Raw genomic sequence first — 21150 nt, forward strand, 5'->3', positions numbered from 1 at the left:
GTTGCAACTTAGGTACCATTGTATATTAACTGAGTAATATTCAATAAATAGTAATGTAACACCTTTAAGGCGTAAATAAGCTGTTATTCAGTCTTACTATGACTAAAATTGAGGTGAATTCGTAAGAAACGGTTTCATTTGGTTGAAAGAGTCCAAGACGAAGAGAATACTTTACACTGGAAGTACCACTATTTGGCACGCATACACGCGTCCCATAGAATTAATTTATACAGGGTGTAATGCTGTCTATTACTTATTATTAATTTTCTTATTAATTTACTACAAACCTTTTGAACCAAAACTGTCCACTATCATCGCATTTATCGAGTTATTTGTAAAGGTGCAATGACTGATAAAATGAGAAGGATTACCAAGATTGACTTTGAGAGGGGACACTTTTTATATGTAAATATCATTAAAAAATAATTTGTCCACGAAACTCACAACCGAGAAAAGTTGTAATCGTTTAAGCGTATATCAAAATATGACCTACAGAGCCCCTTCAGTCTGTATCGAAAATTCTAAGAATTGAATTTCTTGACTTGAAAAGCCATAAAATACCAAAGTTTGGTTGGAGACGCTTGTTTTTAGTAAATTTATTATTTAAAAATGAAAATAAATTTTGAACATTGACACCATGTATAATATTATGGGAGACATTTGCAAATACTTTGTTATTTGGATTTTATTCATTATTTATTGACGGAAGTTTCCCTCAAAGTTCGTAACATGATCACATTAACACATTGTATGTTATTTACATTTTTATTAGCAGTTGCTGCAAGATAAGCCTCAGATCGCCCTATACATAAAACGAACATAATGACTAACCGTTTATATCAAAATATCTGAACGACAAAACAAATTATTGTTATGTATGCACGCACATCATGGGTACTTATCGGACGTTATTTATCAAAACATTTGTAAAATAGTACTAATTTATATTTTTAAATCAGCCATTGACGACCGAAACGTAAACGACACAAAGTGCGTATTCTTTATAAGATTGATTCGAAAATAATTTCTACCAGATAATGGGTTTTTAATTATTGAGATTAACCTACTTTTTAATCAAAATAGCTTGCGTGTTTATATTTCTGACCTACATATACAGAGGTTTATCATAGTAACCCTGACAGAGATTGTTTATCTGTGCGAATTTTTCACCCTTGACTCCTTTGGTGAATTAAGTTCTTAATGGGAAACAGAATTTACCTATAAACAAAACAGAGAATGTTTGAAAGGAACCTTAAGCTTTTGGTTAAAAAAAGCTGTGAAAACAAATACAGATAACTGTTTAGACTTAGAAGGTACATTTTCCGATTTTTTAAAAATTATGTGTAGATCATTCAGGCGGTTCTGATCCACAAAAAATTGGAACAGTAAGAACATTTACTGTATGTGTTCAAAGAATATTTTGAAACTACAATAAAATTCGTCAGCACTTATTTCACCTAACGCTTTTCACTTCTTCGTTGATTCTGTTTTAGATCACTGTCACTAGTAAATTCCTCAAGTTCTTGACCGTTACTTTCATCTTCTTTCACACAAATTTCTTCATCTGGATTTCGTCCAAATTCGTCATTCCACCCCCAAATTTCAACTAATCTTCAAAAGGATTTGCAAACTAATATGGAGTGATCAGGTGCTCTTGGAGACTTGCTGGTAACAAATCAATTTAATTCAATTAAAGGCCAATTGAGCTTCGCGAACATACATAATTTACATTTTCCATTTCATTCCAAGTATGCTGTCGGTCTCTAATTATAGTAGTGAAGATCTTCGAAAGTGAAAAAGAATTGTCGTTTTTCAATAGGAGAAGAAAACGCTTAATGTGGAGCACTTTTCCGCAATCGATTTTTAATAGACGAGTCGCTGGCTATAATCAGGTGAAATCCGAGATTGTTAGACATTGCCATTTAGCTACATGATGGCGAATGTGTGTTGCGACCCATTTTCCCACGACGAGTTATCGTTATGGTTCCGGTGGCATTGTATCATTGCACTTTCGTGGGTCGGTCATTTCGCTTCTCTTTGTTGGTTCACCAAGCTAACCAAATCACCATTTGCCGAAAGAGACCATGCATTTGCTTCGCAGTGACGACAATACCAAAGGGCCAATGGAGTTGTTCGTCACCAGAGATATCTAATCATTTGGTTATCTCGACCCATCACCGCTTGTCATTTAGGACCACATCAACCATATGAGCAAATTTCCAAAAGAAATCGAAAAGTTGCTAATCTCGTTCATTTCTTGCTCATTGATGCTTTCGAATATCTACGTGGAGGTTATTGATGAGACTGTTCATAAATATTTTTGTAATCCTTTTGAACTGTATTCCTGAGGATTTTTTTTATCTCAATGGGAATCATCGGCCCTCTCGGAGAAAGGTCGCCATATAGTTGGATGACACACGATGGCAGTGAAATCAAGGGGTCAGTGCACCGAGTCGCGCTACGGCCACAAGAAAGTGCTTTTCTGAGCGCGGAATCTAGGGCGCTGACCTACATGGGCATCACGAATTGGGTCACCAGCCATGGGCAAAGACGCGTCGTAGTTCAAGGTGCGTCGCAGTCAAGGGCGTCTCGGGATGCGAGATCATTTTGAAATTTCACCCAAAATTTTGCCTTAGATGAAGAATTTCGTTCTTCCACGAGTTGGAAAATAAAGAGCAAGTTTGGCGTATTTCTTCAAAACTTGCTTTTCTGTTTGGTGAAGTGACTTTTATATATCTTTGTTGCTAAGCTCCGGATTTAGCTGCTAAAAAATGTCGTTTTTCGTCTTGCATATCTTTTAAATCATTCCATGTCAAATATAGAGAACACTCTTTAACCAACCTTAGTGGCAATACGATATCGCGTCTGGTTTTTGAAATTTTCAGAATTTGCCTGATTGATTTTTTCAACAACATTATTCGATATTTCGTTGAAAATCTGGTCCTTTTCTCATAATCCCTCATGAAGCCATTTCTAGCACAACGTAACAAGAAATTCTGTTTTCGCAGCAATCATCACACATACATGCCGAGCAAACTCCTAAAGGTAGCTTTGCTGCATGAAATTTCCTTCCTCAATTTTGAAAGTTATAAAAGTTAAAACAAAAAAAGTTAAACGCAAATTTGTCATACTACCGGCCCCGAAACGCATCCATCATTGAATATACCAAGCGCATCTGAAAAGTTCGCCCTTATTAACCTTTTTTTTGGTCGACTGAAGAGATTTTTTGATATCATGTATGTACTTGATCTACAGTAACCAGCAAAAAGTACACATCATATACGATTTTTTAAATTTGAATTTATCATAAAATTTTATTCCTGGTAAAAGTTTGTGCATTCCTGCGAACTCAAAACGCAGTTCACAAAATTTGTATATTTCATTTCATATGGGGGAGATTTGAAAATTATGAAAATGGCTCAAGAGGAAACTACCTTTATTTTTAATTTTAGAGGAAACATGCGTTATGAAAAAATGTTTAGAATTAACAGATAAGCCCAACAATGAAGTTTCAAGTTTCCATTCCATAACACATTAAAAGTCTATACATATTAAAAAATTGCCAAAAGAGGACCTTTAAATAGATTAAGAAGTTGCGATTCGCTGATGATATGATGATTTCTGGTGAAAAGAGGAACTTACTATTGAAACTATTTCAAAGGATTTCGAAATAGATACTTGTTGCTGGTTTGCTTATGGCAAGCGTGAAAATCTCACCCTCAAGCAGCCCCTAATCCAAGCTCTATTAGGAGGACCTCAACAATTAGACGGAAATCGAAAATTAGAAGCGATGTGTCTTATTGTTGTGAATAGGAGAAGACACATTAATATTGCGATACATTTTCATGTCGAGTAACTGAGCAGTTTGTTTCTCGACGCCAGAAGATTTCCTGTAAGATTTTTTTCGGAGACAGGAGCCCAACTTGCAGTTGGGTGATGCCACTGATACTCTCATTAAAAATGGCTATGACCAGAAGGTGGTGGATGTTAACTCGATTTGGAATAAATATCCTGCTTGCAGCTGACCTTGAGCCTAGAGAGGCAGGCTGCGAAGATGGTGATATAGAACGAAAATACTGTGATAAAATTGCGAAATTCCACAGTCGAGAACAATGATTTATCTTACTATGGATGAGAATTTCAGGAGCCTGAAAAAACTACCTTTAATTTCAACAAGAAAAGTTTCACCAAAGACAAGTTTCTGGAGCAATTCCTGAATCCTGAATCCTGAAACCTACTGCGGCAACTGTAAATGTACTATCCTCCTGTAGCAGTGCGAGCGGCCCCTAGAGAACCTCATCAACTCACTTGCCCCTGTAACTAATATAGCAAAAGTGCTATGTAGAGCTTGTCTTCAAAATGAAAAGAACTTGTTGCTTATCCTCATATGACCATCTCGCCTCTAGAGACCCGTCCTAAGCGCCGCAATTTATTTACTACAAGAGATTGCCTATTTAAAGCATTGAAGATTGATTCGTAAAGTAATCAAGGATGTAGTCGGGAGTTTACCCAAGGATTTTATTATGATGAATACAGGATGTATTTAAAACGACGCTCAAGCTCCAGAGTACGTTGATGGAAACCTTCCTGTGAGCTATCCAAAAATAGTGCAAAAAAACTAATTCGATTACTTTTCCCGCTAGAGAGGCGCTTTGTTGATATTGAATGTTACACAAGAGAAAGTTAAAAAATATGTAATAAAACTTAACACATTTTGTTTGAATAAGTTTTGTGGGGTTTAGAGTGTGATCTTCAATAAAGTGCTGGGACGCTTTGTACCATTTTCAATACACCATCATTTATTGTGGTTCTGATCATTGAATTTCTACTACATTTCATACAATGTAGGCAAACGTAATATATACAGGGTATTTCAAATTTGAGTCTCACCATTGGGATCTCGAAAACTAGGGGAGATGCGAGGGGGAATTTTTATATATTTCTGTCGAGAAGTCCGATAGGGCGCCCATAAGAAAAAATAAAATTGATGGTGGTAGCCGAAAGACGAAACGTCGGATGGCAAATCTGAAAACGTTATCTTCTAACTGAAAAAAAGTGGCAAAGAAAATGTGCTTGTGGTTTTGGGTTTCCTTGTCAAGCAATACTAAAAAAATAAAAACGAAATTTCAAATTTTTAAGTTTTTTCGGATATCTTCGGAAGTACTTGAAAAATTCAAATTTTCAAAATAGCATTTAGTCAAGAGCTAAATTACGCAATTCTGCCCTCATTTAAACTTCTTTGCATCTTCTCCATTTTCCGAGATCCCAGTGATGAAGGTCGAATTTGAAATGCCCTGTATAGTCCCAGATGGTCAAAGATCAATTAGGACTATTACTACCTCTTTAAGGGCTCAATTATTGAAGTCTTGATATGCTTTGCAGGAAGATATCTTTTATGAAAGTGAATAATAAGCCAATGACCAGCTTCTGGTTCCAATTTAATTGGACTTTCATGTTCCAATTTCAACCCTGTTAAATTTTAATTTACCTAGCTCAACATAAACTTATAGATTACTCAACTCCTCGAACGGGAATGGTGCTTGGGTGAGAGTAAAAGCACTTTTAAGTGTAAAGTAGCCATTTTTTCTCCAAAGAATCATCTCATCCGACCCAATGCTCTCCAGGTATTTGTCTGGCGAATCCCCATATTTTACCAGCCTCAGTCGAAAATATATGTTAACGAGACACCTTCATAAACTATACAATCAATTATGTCAAAGAATCCTGAATAAAACGTTCTGTTTAAGCATCCTTAAATATTCTGTGTGTTTCTTAGAATCTGCGGTACGATTGAATAAAAGGTCATTGTGATCGTTTAGATTTTTATATTTTAAAGGTTACTTGCCGAGGTAAATGAATTAAAATCGTCTCAGCGGTCAGTACCATCACAAGAGTTCGTTGCCATTTAAATAGCATTGCATGGCTCTAGAAGGGAGCATTGGACTGGTCAAGTGCGGCAGACGGATCAACCCTTGTTGACCATTCAGGTCTCGTCGGAATGTTCATAGAAATTATATTTTACTCTCTTTTCAGATGTTTACCGTCATCCTAGTGTCATTAGCATTGTTACTGCTGGTGCACTGCTTCTGGAAGAAAAGAAAGTTGCCTCCAGGACCATGGGGCCTGCCCATAATCGGATATTTGCCTTGGATAAATCCTCAAGCGCCCCATCATACATTCGCCCAGCTGGCGAAGAAATACGGCCCTATCTACAGCCTCTCCCTTGGGAGTATTCAGGCGATAGTTCTATCCGACACAAAACTGATCAAAACTTTATTTTCCAAGGATGTGACAACTGGAAGGGCTCCGCTTTATATGACGCACGGCATCATGAATGGGTATGGTAAGTGGTCTTATAAAAGGTTCATTTACCCGAAAATACCTTTGGGTAGATTCTATGATAGCCTAGAACGTTGCCCTTTAGGGTTGATTGAACTTTCTTCTTGAAGACTATTCCAAAAAGGTTGTCGACCAGCCTATGATGTATATAACTCTAGACAGGGTCATTGTACAAAATTAGGGTATCGAAAATGTTACCGGGGTGTTCAGTGAAGTGAACACTTCTTCGATTATATGCTTCCACATCTGCGATATTATTCATTTCGCCAACTTTCTGCAAGACTCCGGTAACGAGCGTTGTCCCATATTTGGTGATATTTGGTACACCCACGCCATTAAGTTTCTTCTTTTTTTGAGATCTGCATTTACGATCTCCGAAGGAAGATACATTGTAGCCGTTGGGTTCACCTGGTAGGGATATCCTTCGCGATAGGTCCGTCACGATTTGGCTCATTTTCAGGTCATTGTTACGGTTTACATTTTCTTTTTGTGTTATTAATTTCAGTTTGTGTATCAAGGTGAAATCGTTTTTGTCCATCTCTGAAAAATGTTTACCTACTTCGAACGTGAAACGTATTGTTGTAAGACCGAATTGGTGAACAATCGTTCTATTTTGTTAATTGGCGGTTTTAGTGTCTGCTTGTTTTTGCCCGTTTTCGTCTTCTGCATAATTGCTTTGAAAAAAGGAGATTTGGGTTCTTGGCTCATGCGGCGAAGTACACGGAAATAAACGATCTCTAAAGGAAAATACAATAAAAGACAACAATGGCCTTAGGCTACCCGAAAAATTCCTTTATCTTCTCCAACTAGTCGAGACACGACTTTCTAAACGTTTAAAATGATATATCGCCTCGTTCAGGGAATGGATTAGACAGACATTTTAGCAATTTAGGATAATGGTCTAATAAATTTTAAGGGTTTGTTAGATGAAGATGAAAACCACTCATATGTTTCGTTTCTCTGTGGAAGGTTGCAGCTAAGAATTTTCCTTCTAAGGCCCTTGCATTCTCAATTTTCTTTCGAGTTTCATCCACATTTTGAATTCACTTTCCAATTTTTGTCCCCTCCCTCTCATCCACACGGTTCATTGTTCAAATAGGAGTATTGGGCCTGTAGAGACCCAAAGTGTGTCACATGAATGATCGAATAACTCGCAGAAAGAAGTTTCAGTGCCCGACCTTCGTTGCTTCGAATAGAAAAATTTCGTATACTTCTTCCAGATGCTAATCTCATCTTTTTCCTTATTCTTCGTGCAGAAATATCTACGTAATCTAATTCAAACTATTCTAGATTTTTTCAAAGAACAGTATCATTCACAAGGATTCTAGCTCAGCTGTTACAACCCCTTTAGTTCTGAACAGATTTAAATCAAACAAGTTTCCTGAAAATTACAAATGCTTGTTTATGCTTTGTGTTCTCTAGAAGTTTTCGATATTCTGCGCCTTACTAGAGAGCTTCATGAAAACCCAAAAATCCGCTTCTGATTTTTTGAAGACTCGTATAATGTGAATTATAAATTGAAAAGAATTTACTGAAAAGCGCCGAACTGAAATCTTTTGTAAACTGCAAATTTTGAATTTTATTCGTGGGTTACGCAAAAACTGTATCATTGATAACGTCGGTTTTAAATTTAGAAAAGTTTTCTGAGCAACGCTTTTCTGAACGATCGAGTTTCAATTCATTGCCTTGTAGAAGTGTACTATTTCAAGTTGCAGGTATGAAACATGACGCAGCCGGTAGAACATGAACTGCAGCCCGACGTGTAATAGGCCTGTATAAACCTTTCGATATTACCTCAAACAATAGATTTCTGTGAAAAAATATATAAAAATAGGCAATATCACTTCAGTTAGTCGGTATTTCGCTATAAAGGGCCTTCATAGTATTCTGTATGTGTATGCTGTATTGCATGTTTTAAATTTTTTTGCATTTACGTGAAACGAGAACGAAGTACGTGTTATAGACCGCAGCATTCATAGCACGTCTTAGTGGAAAATCCTCTAATATTGGTTCCTGTACTGGTTGTTAATAGGCCTCGAACTAACCTGATTCAACCTGAACTCTAACCGTGGATGGAGCCATATGGCTACGAATCTAAGCGAACCCAAAGTAATTTAAACTCTAGCCAGCCATAGTATGATAATGTAAAACTGCAAAACAGCTACCTCAGAAAATTTTACATTAGAAATATCAATGAAATTTTTAATTATTTCCTTGTAGAAGGGATAATCTGAGATTACTTCAACAGAATTTCTGTTAGTAATCTTAGTTATTCAGGTTTATACAGGTGTTTTAGTATTATGTATACATACGCTACCAGGGGTTAGAATACTTCACTATGATTCAAATTCACCCATATATCATAGATAAAATGTCGTGGTCCGTATACGTTGCCTGCTAGATCGCCAGATTTTAATCCATTGAATTATCACTTCTGGGATCATATAAAATCTAAATTTATAAATAATAGATAAATACAAGAGGGGAGCTCCTTTAAAAAATAAACGACTGCTGTGCGACATTTAAAAACAATTCTAACAATATACGAAAGGCAATACGGCAGCTTTCGCTAAAAGCAAGAAAATGCCTATAATCAAATGGCAGTCATTTTGAACAGCTCTTGTGAGTGTTTTTTTTTGTTGTTTTCTAATTGTTATTATTTAACTTAATTTTTCGTTATTACAATACGAAGACATTTCGAAAAATAATTAAATATTTAATTTTTTCAGAAAATGTCTTATTATTGAGACAAAGTGATACATGTGAGAACTATAAAATTAATGTGGTAAAGACGACTTTCAACGCTTTGTTGAAGGTTCCAGATAGTTTTAAAGACAATAATATATAGAATATTCAAATTCATAAAAATTTCTAAAAATATTGTTCCTAGTCCGGACTGGCAATTTACAAACTTTGTTAATGGTATCTCATAGTGTATGTTAAGACGTAGCTACCCACACAATTTGAATTAGTTATAGCAAGTAGGTGAAAAGCGATGATTATAAAAGTCACTGAGTAAAAAAAGGGAAAACGCTCTGTATCTCGAGAATGAATCGAGACTTAACTACGATATATGGGTGATCTTGTATCACGGTGAAGTACTCTAAACATTAATAGCGTATGTACAGTTACCTCTGAAACACCCTGTATGTACATTGTAAATCTGAGGTAAACAAGCAGCCCAGAATTCTCTTGCCATAGTAACCTTCCGAGAAAACCAAGCGCGATATCAATGAAAGTTCGAATTCTTCTCACTTTGATGCAATTTGATTACTTCTCATCGGAATGACGTCATCGAGAAAGAATACCTAATGGGGACGAATCCAGAACGTTCACAAATTACAATAGAGCAAAGAACTTTCGGAGGCCGTCTAGGAATGACGCAACTTTTCTCGAAAACAACGCAGTAATGGGTACCTTGGTAGACTCACGTGGTGTTCAAGTGCTGCAAGGTCGGGTTCACGCGACAACGGTGTGTGGTCAAAGATTTATTCAAACCCGAATTACAATACACGAACCTTGAATTTTGGTCACGAACTGTGTTTATCACGATGATTAGATTTTCTAAAAAATGATGGTTTAATAAGAAAAAAGTGTAAATCAACATTCGGTTCTTTTTTCATTTGATCGACTTTTACGTCACATTGGTTTGTGGCTGTCTGTAGACTCTGCGGGTCTACAAATGGTGTGTTTTGATTCCCAAATTTGACGATAAAATCCGACTTTTGCAATAAGATTCGCTTCGCGACGAAGCGTTTCCAATATCAAGGTCGTGCAGATAATCCAAATCATTGACCCCATTACAGCGCCAGCCTTTTAGGTCATAAATTCACTTTCGAAAGACGATCCGATGACGCGAACGCTATCTATATTCGATCGCGGACGTGTGGTCAGTCGTTCTTAGAAGCGTCCGCCAAAACAGCCTAACGCAAAAGACGGAGAATTCCGAGAATGATTAAACTTTTAAGTATTTTTACGGGGTACCACCTAAGCCCATAACAGGTAATCTTGGCGGCAGCCCGACCAGACACCACATGGTTCTCGGAAGGTTCTGACACATCCGATACTTATTTGAACAATTTATTCTTCGATGGCGGGAAACCGCTTCGGTCACGCTGCAGGGAGATGATCTGTGAAATGTTAGTCAAGGGTACTGGGTGTGTCAGTTCAATATTTCTCTGTAGGGTCTCTAAGGGAGAGAATGTATTGTATAGGTGATATGATACCAAAAAGCACAACAGTGGGAACACGACTTATCTCTAGAATGGGAACGTGGATACACGACTTATCGCTAGGCAACATAACTATGCATATTATTGGGCAATAGTCTTCGAGAATGTCAAGAAATTCGGGAGTAAACTTCATTTAGGCTCTTGAGCAACGGCCGAAGACTGGGGGCAGGACTAAGACGATCGCAAATAAGCGTCCGAAAACGTCCGATAACACCGCGTTTATCGGACGTACTTATCAAAATATGTTATGAAAATACCAAGGTACCATCCTAATTTGCTTATCTAGGGATTTGTCCAATTTTCTCCAGATCATTTTTAATTTCTTTCAGCTTCGTATAGAGTAAAAATGTCTATCGTTACACCCTGTATATTGCGAACGCCCTTGTGGCCCATTCGCCAAGAAGATCCTGGAAGTGATAAATCTATTATTTCTCAAACGTTCAGAACAGCCTGTTTAAACGAGTTCGAGAATATAATGGAATTTTTCGGTCCTCCCGAGACCATTGTGGCATTGTATGGTATTTTCGCCTTTTGATCTATTGAATTTGTAGAAGTTACGGTCATCTCCACTTTGTTGTTAAACCCTTATACAAACCGTAAATTCCAAATAATATGTTCCTTTCACCGACGAGGATAAATGCTAAACCTTTACTTAGTTGGATTTTTTGGAATGCGTTGGGAGTACCTGAATATTTAAAAATTGGTACTTATTGTGAGAGGGTAAACATACAAACATCTTCATGCCACAGCTAACAGACCTTCAATAGAATTGAATAGAATAGGACTTTAAAAGGATGAATCTAAAAAGCTACAGTAGAAGTGTTGTTTATGTAACCAACTAAGAAATGTGTATAATTTTATGAAGTTTTATGTAACGAGCGGAAATTTGCGGGACGAGCGAAGTGATGAATGAGGTACACAAAATAGCATTTCCTTGCGAGTTTCATACATAGTAATTTCTAAGCTGTCCAATGAAAAATTCAAAAGAAACAGGCAGAAATTTGAATTTGCCCAAGCTGCATCCCAACGTGTAAACTATTTTATTAACCGTTGTTGTTACTAGTCCTATGAGTTAGTAAATGACTTGCCTTCATTATTTAACTAGTTATAAAATAAAAGTAGGTCATCAGTTGCGATTAAGAAAACTCTCACTTTAATTGTCACAACTGGAAAAAAATGTTTTTCTAACCTTTGATCAGTAACTAGTTATGAGATGATAACAGATACTTTCATTTCGTAACTTAGCGAATAAGTGACAGCAGTAACCAGAATGGTTAGCTGCGGTTCTGCAGATACGGGGCACACCATGAATCAGTTCAAATTTGGGCATTTTGATTTTCATTTCTTTATCCTGCAACAAAATTAAAAAAGGAAATATGATGAAATGAGTAACTGACGTCATATTGTCGAACGAAAGACTTCCACTGGCTACACAAAACTATGCATTTCCTCACTAGTTAGATAAATAGCTATTTTGAGTACATAGGGAGTTTTACATATGTACATATGTGTATAGGGATTTATGATTAAATGACCCCTTCTATTAAGAATTTTCATTCTGGAGACTAGTTTTTTAAGCGTTTTTATGTGAAATATTTCTTTTTCTAATAAAAGCGTGTATGAGAAAATTCCTACTATCAAATGTTCAACGACCTTCTTTAATGCAGTAGCCTGCACATTCTTAACTACCTCTAATTGTTGGATTATATAAGTCGTCATGCCCAAAAACCAATCAATTAACGTTCTTGATTGAGCTGTTTATGTCAAGAGAAATATGATTACTTCAGGTGTTGTGAGACCGAATTCCATGGGTCTCTTGGAATCAATATATTACAAGCATATTACAAAATATTATTAGGAGGGTCCTTGAGCGTTAAGTGCGGTTGACTAGTCGCATCTAATGCATTGTGTTGTATACCCAAAAGCACTTAACTTATTTAAAGCAATAAGGCACTTACTTTAAAATAAAAAATTAAATAAAATTGTTAAACACGGGTGTTATTTATAGTTTAATTTTCAATAATAATCCTCTCACAAACATGAACATTCCTCTAATAACACACTCAAACCATCTTCTGGATGGTGACGTTTTCAACACAACTTTTTCCAATTTTCAGATCATTAGACTTCTCACAATTGTAAAAACATTCAACGTTTTATTTAGACCATAAAATCCCATCTTTACAGCCTCCATATTGCGAACGCCCTTGTGACTCATTCGTCAGGAAGATTCTAGAAGGTGATAAATCTATTATTTCAAATGGTCACAAAAGCCTCTTTTAACGAGTTTGAAAAAATTATGGAATTTTTCGGTTATCTTCAGGCGATTGTATTCGTTTCTTTCTTTCCCTTTCTCTACATTCTTCTCTCTCTCACTCCCTCTATTTCTCTGTATTATCTCTCTTTTTTTCTCGCTTTCTCTTTTTCTGCATTCTTTTCTCTCTCTTTTTGAATTGTATTATACATTTGTCTTCCGACTTCATGCATTGGATTTTTTTTAAGTTACTGTATTTTGTTAAATCCTTATATAATCTGTAAATTTGAAATGCGTTTTTGATTTTGTCAGCAATGAAGAAAAATGTGTGTAATAAAATTACATTTTATTGAATTTTTTAGGATGCGTTTTTATTACCTGTACGTTTTAAATGTTGGTAAGTATTACAAAAATGAAAACGTACAGCCGCAGCTAAAAGATGAATACACATACAAACATAAATAAATAAACTAATTTATTGTCAGCAAAATGATCAGAAGGTCACATAGCAACATTACAAGGAATGGGATGTAGCTAACAATGTATTTAAATTCTTTTAAATAAATACTTCCCGCCTAAATTGGATCACACTCTTAATTGGTTTTAAATAGATCGGAAACCACTGATATGCCTTAATTGCTCGATAATGGCACCCCTTCTCAAGGAAAACGGATACCAGTCAACCGAACCCCTTGTTAACGTTGGCATATGTATCTGCATTAGAGTTGTGGGGGTTTCTACTAATCAAGACGGAATTTCTTTAGAAAAACAAAACGAAATTTAAAGTAAACAATGGTGGAACAGTAAAAACATATAATTTAGCGAAGGAATTTTCGCAGCTCGTTTTGAAACATAGTTGAAAAAGACATCTTATTATGTTCTTTTATTCAGTGAAAACTTGTCACGGAAGAGGTCAGAACGATATATTATATGAGATAACTCCCCTCTACAAGCGAAAAACTTAGCCAATTTTTTCAAGAATGATTTTTATACATTTTTGATTTGGCTAGGGATTCCCTCTCATAATAATTAATTTAAAAATTAAAATCAGAATAATAAAATAGAGGTCATAATAAAAAAACTAAAATAATCAATTTTAAAATAGTATATTATTTAACGGGCTTATAATGAAGGCTTTCTCATTAGAGCCCAGTAGCTGTTCAATTTAAACATGAGTACGGTAGTCGGTTTTTTCCAACTCACAATCAGACATGGATCCAAATGTATTTCCGAAGATCTTATGCAGTCAGCAAGGGGAACGGTTCTGCAGTTAATTTTGGCATATAATGATCCATTTTGAGGTATCTTCAAGGAGAAAAACAGTCCCGATTTATAAGTGTTTAATTTAAAGGAATATTTTCACACTATTCGCACATTTTAATTAAACATTTTCGGCCGAAGAAAAGAAAGGGTAATGACATAGCAATATAGATGGACATAGATCTACATGTTGGTGCGGTGGACTATTTAAGAAAGTCTTTGGTAGGTCGTTCGAGTATATTGTGTGTTCATAAAGTAAGGAATAATTTCGATTAAAATTCAAATAATTTTTTTTCAGAAAAATGCTCGGATACGTATTTTATTGTTTTTAAGTTCACATTTTTTGAGAAAAAATTAGAATATACAGGGTGCTCCAAAATTAAGATACGACCCTCAAGTGAAAGTTTTCAAATGAGAACCCCTGTTTTTTGTTGCACTTATGAATTCTACATAAAATTCCGAGTATTTTTCATTAACATGCCCTATATCAATATTTACTTGTTTGCACGAAAATGGTGGTTGGAAAAAAATATTTATGATAAAACATAACAAGATTCTATTAGAAACGTTGTATTTAATAATAAGAGCAATTAATTACATAAATTATTTATTATCGGTCTTTCCGGATTTTTGTTATTAACAAAACACACACTTCATGTCGCATTCACACTCTATCACCATACCTAATCATCATAAGAATTTCAATTCTTTGTGTTATTGATAAACGTATTGTAATATTACTTTTGTTTGCAATAAAGTCAAACCAAAACTGATAAATCAAGAACATCAAAATTTTAAACGTTATTCACATGTTTAATAACATTCCATGAAAAACAAAAATTCCCAACGATGACAGATAGACGATCAGAGATATCTTGATTTCCTATTACAAATTTACTTCCCAGTGCTAATAACCCGATGATATACGACGAAAATGTATGTAATTAATTGCTCCTTATTATTAAATACAATGTTTCTAATACAATTTTGTTATCTTTTATCATAAATCATTTTTTTTCTCAACCGCCATTTTCTCGCAAACAGGTGAATATCGACATGGGGTATGTTAGTGAAAAATACTCAGAATTTTACGTAGAATCCATAAATGCAATAAAAAACGGGGATTCTCATTTGAAAATTTCCACTCGAAGGTAGTACCTCAATTTTGAAACACCCTGTGTATTCAAATGTTTTCTCAAAAAATGCGCACATAAAAACAATAAAATACTTGTCCGAGCATTTTTATGAAAAAAAAATTCCCTCATTTTAATCGAATTTATTCCCTACTTTATGGATACATTGTATACTGAATAGCAAGGGTGCAAAAATGGAGCTCCGCAGTACTTCCTGTTTGATCCGACACGCTTCTGAAAAATATGAGTTACGCATACCATCTGAAATCGATTTATCATATAAGAATGAATCGAAGATGAATCAATCAAATATATACTGAAATTTAGGCAGTGTTGGTCTCCTTTATACCTTCTAAACAAGGTGGCGCATCGGAAAATTTCCATTTAGGTTTTTTTTCTTATAAACGAATAAACGAAAACATGCTCGGACATGTAAACCTTAGTTTTCAGAGGGGCACATTTTTTAAATATTTGCACCTCCTCTGCTTCAACCCCTACGAAGGTGTGGCTGTCGCCCTTAAAATCTTAAATGGAAAGGGGGGCAAGTGATATCTTATTTTAAAGAGAATTGAACTCTCTTTGTTATGAAACCTTTCTCGTACTATTTGATCGATAAATTTAATCTACAAAACAGGTTATTAGTAATAGCGTAACAATAGTGTGATAATGAAACCGTTTCCTCAAGCGTATACGTAATTTTAATCCGTAATGACTAAACAAAACAACTTTTAATTCTTACTGTGACATTGACCTTTGTGAGGAACAAACTGATAATGGCAGGTTTTTCGAAGGAACAAGTGCAGTTCCAAAATATTATTATTAATACCCTATTTTGTGCATTTTATTTATTGACCAAATAATACGAGGATGGTCCCATAACAAAGGCAATTCAATTCCTTTTAAAATAAGATATCACTCGCCCCCCTTTCCACCTAAGATTTGAAAGACAGTAGCCACCCCTTCATAGGGGTTGGAGCAGAGAAGGTGCAAATATCTAAAAAATGCGCCCCTCTGAAAACTAAGGTTTACGTGTCCGAGCATATTTTCATTTATTTGTTTACAAGAAAAAAATCCTGAGTGAAAACTTTTCGGTGCGCCACCTTGTATATATCCTCCGTCGCAAGCCTAATTTCCTCTGATATCGATCACAGCATAGTGATCAATTAACACATCACACATATTTATACGAATTTCCTATTAACTGTATATCTTAAACTTGCCAAAATTTGCATTTTCTGCACGATTCAATCCTTGATTGCCGAAATAGCTAAGTTATGAACTCTGAATATTTTACTAATCTCATGACGCACATTCAAACTCAAATCATGTTTAAAACGATTTAATATCGTTTGGCGAAAATTATACTATCTACCATTTGCACGACTAATTATGCATTAATTATGAAGACGGATGCTGAGTTATTGACCTATAAGTGACCTTCTGAATTTTGATGACCTATTTTATCTGCGACCTTGACGGGATAATCTTGGTTTCACCTACTTGCAAATTACAATTTTGAAAGGGACATGACCCCTCAACAAAAAAAAACATATTTTGCATCGCATTTCGTGATAATTGTAATTATTAGGAGGTCTCTAATTTAATGATACCGTCTTGGTGTTCTTGTCGATAATTTTGATGCTTGAAAAACCTTGAAATGATGTTGAAAACATATTTTTATTCTTTAGGTATAATTTGTTCAGAAGGTGACTTATGGAAAGATCAGAGGAAACTTGTAACCAACTGGCTAAGAAGCATAGGATGCGCCAAAATTGGACCGCACAGAAGAAAAATGGGAGAACTCATATTGAAACACGCGAACTGGCTTATAAATGTGAGTCAAATATTTATCAGGAAATTTGCACACGGACACATTTCTAATTTTTTGCAATGTTAAATGACATTAAATAATTTTTCTTCAGATCAGATTATATTTTCTTCTTGTAGTCGTTATTAAAAACCTCTACACCAATAGATCCCGAAGATATTTTCCGGCATCATCTCGGTTCAGTGATTAACGAAATTGTTTTTGGTACGTATTACGAGATGAATAATAATCAGTGGATGTGGCTGCAAAACATGCAAAAAGTAGGGACAGAACTTATCGGAATAGCAGCTCCATTGAATTTTCTGCCATTCCTTAGGTAAGTTCTGGTAAATCGGCACGCATTCGAAAAAATCCATTGCATCATGTGTGCCACCCCCGCTTTGGGAATCCCTTATGCAAATAAAACTAACCACTCCTAAAAATTGGCAAAAATATTTATAAAACCATCAGGTATCGTTGATATGCGACTATAGAAGCTTTCACTTCTCACAGGTTTTTGCCAATGTTTAACCGAACGATGTCTTTCCTAATCGAAGGCCAAATCGAAACACATCGATTTTACCAAAATCTCATCGACGAAGAAGAAAAGATATTGTGGGACAGAAGTAGATCCTCGAACCTTGACACGAATAGAGCCTACACCAGTTTGTTACAAGGTTTTCTTATTGAAAAAGAAAAAAGAAAAGGCACAGACGATGTGGATAAATATTACAACGACCAGCAGTTTTATCACCTGTTGGCTGATGTTTTTGGAGCCGGACTAGACACTACCTTGACCACTTTCAGGTGGGTGTATATTGAGACATTTCATTTATCATCCAAGCTCTCAATTTCAGATGGTTCATTCTGTTTATGTCGCTAAATGAGGACATTCAAAGCGAAGTGCAAAATGAAATACGTTCAGTGTTAAATGACAGAGCGCCCTCAATGGAAGACATTGAATTCATGCCCGTTACCGAAGCGTGCATTGCTGAGACTCAAAGAATTCGTTCGGTGCTTCCACTAGGTGAGTTAGGCTGCAAAGCTCAGCTAGTAATTTTCCTCTCACCGACAGATGTTTATTGCTTGTATGGGTGTTTGTGTAATATTTGACAAATTAATTATTTAAATCATAAACATTTCGCTGACCTGTGGTGACTGCAATTTTCATTGAGCGGCGTGAACTAATCCAAAAATCGTTTTGATGATGACTTATCAGGTTTTTTAAATCGAATCGAAATTTAGCCGAAATGCGATAATTTCCAGAATTTAGAAGGAAAATTTACATAAATTATTATTAAAATTTCGTCGAATGTGGAGACGCTGTGGGTGTGTCGATTTCCTTAAAGTTTGAATATAACTCTAAGTCAATTTGCCAAAATTGGGTATCAAAGAATCGTCATGAATAGTAGAAATGTTGTATTAAAAATGTCTGCATGTCTTGACCAACAGCAGCATGTCCACTAGGATCACTTTGAGTCTTGACCTCCTGAAAGTTGGCAAAACGAGGCGGTAAAACTTCCAAAAATCAGAATCCCCCACATTTGTAAAAATTACAAAAAAGTAAAACGAAAAACGAAAGGGTAGAGTTGTGGTAGTCAATAAAGTTACCTGTAGGGGATTTTCGGAACTGAGTCTCATTCATTATTATTAATTCAAATGCGAAAGATTTTGAATAATCCAGTCTCATTTGAGATTATGTTTGAGGTGGGAGTTGAGATCATTTCACCCACTTAAATAGTTTTAAATCTTCGGCATACAGTAAACATTCCCAGAATTTAAAACTTCGAACGATGTCGTTAGTAAAAAATAGAAATATAATGGGGCGCGGGTGAGATCCCTAGGACACCCCGACCCCCGACGTCTCACTGACCTCGTGAGAAAGCTGCTTAAAATCAGTTTAGGTTTGAATCTACTCGACGTCCCTCCTTTAAAATGCCCGTGAGTCACCACATATTTTGACTATAGTACCAATAGACGGTTGAAAGTTCGAGGATGAAGACCAAGGCCATGAGTAACTCAATTACTCACAGCCTAGTTCAGATCACCATTTGCTCTTGTCGATTTGGCTAATTCGATTCCATGGGGCCACCACACTCCAAAATAGCTTGTAAAACCTCACCGCTACCTGTGTTAAGTAACTTTGGACATGTCCTAGCTGGTTTGGTTATTTTTTTCTTCAGAAAACAGGCAATGGCCATGTTTATCGGAAGATTATTTTTTGTTGATGATCGCTTTCACGGTGTTATTCGTATGCGGAAGAACGAAAATTAAATCGACACGTCCCGATCTAAGCGTTTACTAAAATCGCTTGGGTCCGAAGGTTTTTGTTACAATCACAATGGTGTGTCAGGTTCTTCATGTCGATATGAAAATACAGAGTATCACAACAACTCACAAACCGAACAAGGCAGCCCAACTTCATTCCTTCACCTATAGAAATTAATGGAATTCGATGAGAGAAACCATCTCCTTGAAGTTAGCACAAAGAAGCCTATCTAACAAAATAACATACAGGGCGTTTTGTGAGAAAAATATAAAAATACATTGTGTCACATTTGTTTTATATAAGTTTTTAAAAGTATATTTTTACAGATATAAATATATAAAATGCTTATTTTAAATTTGTGAAATAAATACAGGGTGATTCAAAGGGTAGTGGTGTTCGGTGCTACTTGGAAACCCTGTATTTGCAAGGTGTCTTGTGACTCGACGGCTGCAACCCATGGGTCGACGCGACAACGCGATTGTTTTTGGATTGTTGAGTGACCCCTCAAAGTTTAAGTTAATTGAATAAGTGGTCTTCGATGTTTTGTCCTTAATATGATGACAGGTCTGATATGGATGATTGTCTTATCCGTGTGAATTCTTAGATTCCTACCTGCTTGATGGATTACTTTCGCTACACAACTCTGCTCGTTAGTATGGGAGCTACTGATCATAATACTTGAAAAATTAATAAATTCATATTGAATCGGATATATAGTTTTAGGCGCCTCGAACTTCATGTAATAGATAATCCACATGCGAAATAGATATTTGAAGAATTAGTAACTACGTCTATTTGTGTATATCAGTCGTTCTTCTTTTTTACGCTCCACGTTGAACTGTTTTTAAGATGCTACGAAAAACAAAAATCACAGAATGCACTATCAGTTTACATCTATTTTAGTCCCAATTTGATGCGATCCAGATCTGTTATCGCTTTCAAGGTCTCTGCATTTATATACCAATTTGAGCCATGTCACCATAATCCACCCTTGGGTGAATATGGCTCCCGCGATCTTCATAAGATATTTTCTCCTGCCTCTTTTTGAAATAATTTTTTCAACAAAATCTAATATTTTTCTTTCTTGTGTTATCAAGGTCTTCCCCATGGTGTCTCCGCTGATTTCGAAATTAATGGTTATGTAATTCCCAAAGGGGCGATGGTAATTCCCCTTCAATGGGCTATACATATGAATGACAAATCCTATGCAAATCCGGATATTTTCAATCCAAAGAATTTTTTGGACGAACAGGGCAGATTTGTCAAAAACGAGAACTTTATTCCATTTCAATGCGGTAAGTTTAGTGGTCAGAAAATGACGATTTTTTTTTTTTTTTAATGCAGGAAAAAGGATGTGTGTAGGAGACGAGCTCGCAAGAATGATGCTTTTTATATTCGGTGTGTCTGTGCTCCAAAAATTTCATTTGGAAATAACAGATAAGAAATTTGTGAACCTTGAAGGAAGCCCAGGAATAACATTAACTCCTAAACTTTTCAATGTTAGATTTAAACCATTGGATCCATAATTTCAACGGTTCGAATTAAGTTAATCTAATAATTATTAGATTAACTTCGTAAGTAGAATTGAAATAATGAATTAGAGTAGAAAATTTTAATTAGGAAATATATGTTGTTAAAATTGTATCCTTTATTCTTTTACGTAAAAGAACAAAGTTAAAGGATACAAGGCACATTGACGTCCCTTTGTGCTCTCAACTCACATGTTTAGAAATTTAAATTCAATATAAATTTTAAAAAAAGAGATAGAATTTTCTTTATCTGGAGTTGCGGAGCACCCTACAAAACCTCGATCTAGTCGATAGAGCTTCCATGCACCCATTCGAAGAACCGAAACG

The 21150-nt window shown here is 35.6% G+C and overlaps 1 protein-coding gene across 1 annotated transcript; it reads left to right on the top strand.

Moving 5' to 3' along the window:
- Nucleotides 1-108: 108 nt before the first annotated feature.
- Nucleotides 109-20834, top strand: phtm (phantom). Its single transcript, XM_066390258.1, has 8 exons — nt 109-113; nt 6034-6343; nt 16907-17052; nt 17166-17362; nt 17539-17832; nt 17883-18052; nt 20392-20589; nt 20639-20834. Exons 2-8 carry the CDS (start codon nt 6034-6036, stop codon nt 20818-20820), a joined length of 1497 nt encoding a protein of 498 aa, XP_066246355.1. The 5' UTR covers nt 109-113; the 3' UTR covers nt 20821-20834.
- The last annotated feature ends 316 nt before the right edge of the window (nt 20835-21150 follow it).

This window comes from Euwallacea similis, chromosome 5 (genome assembly GCF_039881205.1).
Source record: "Euwallacea similis isolate ESF13 chromosome 5, ESF131.1, whole genome shotgun sequence".
In the NCBI taxonomy this organism is placed as follows: Eukaryota; Metazoa; Arthropoda; class Insecta; order Coleoptera; family Curculionidae; genus Euwallacea; species Euwallacea similis.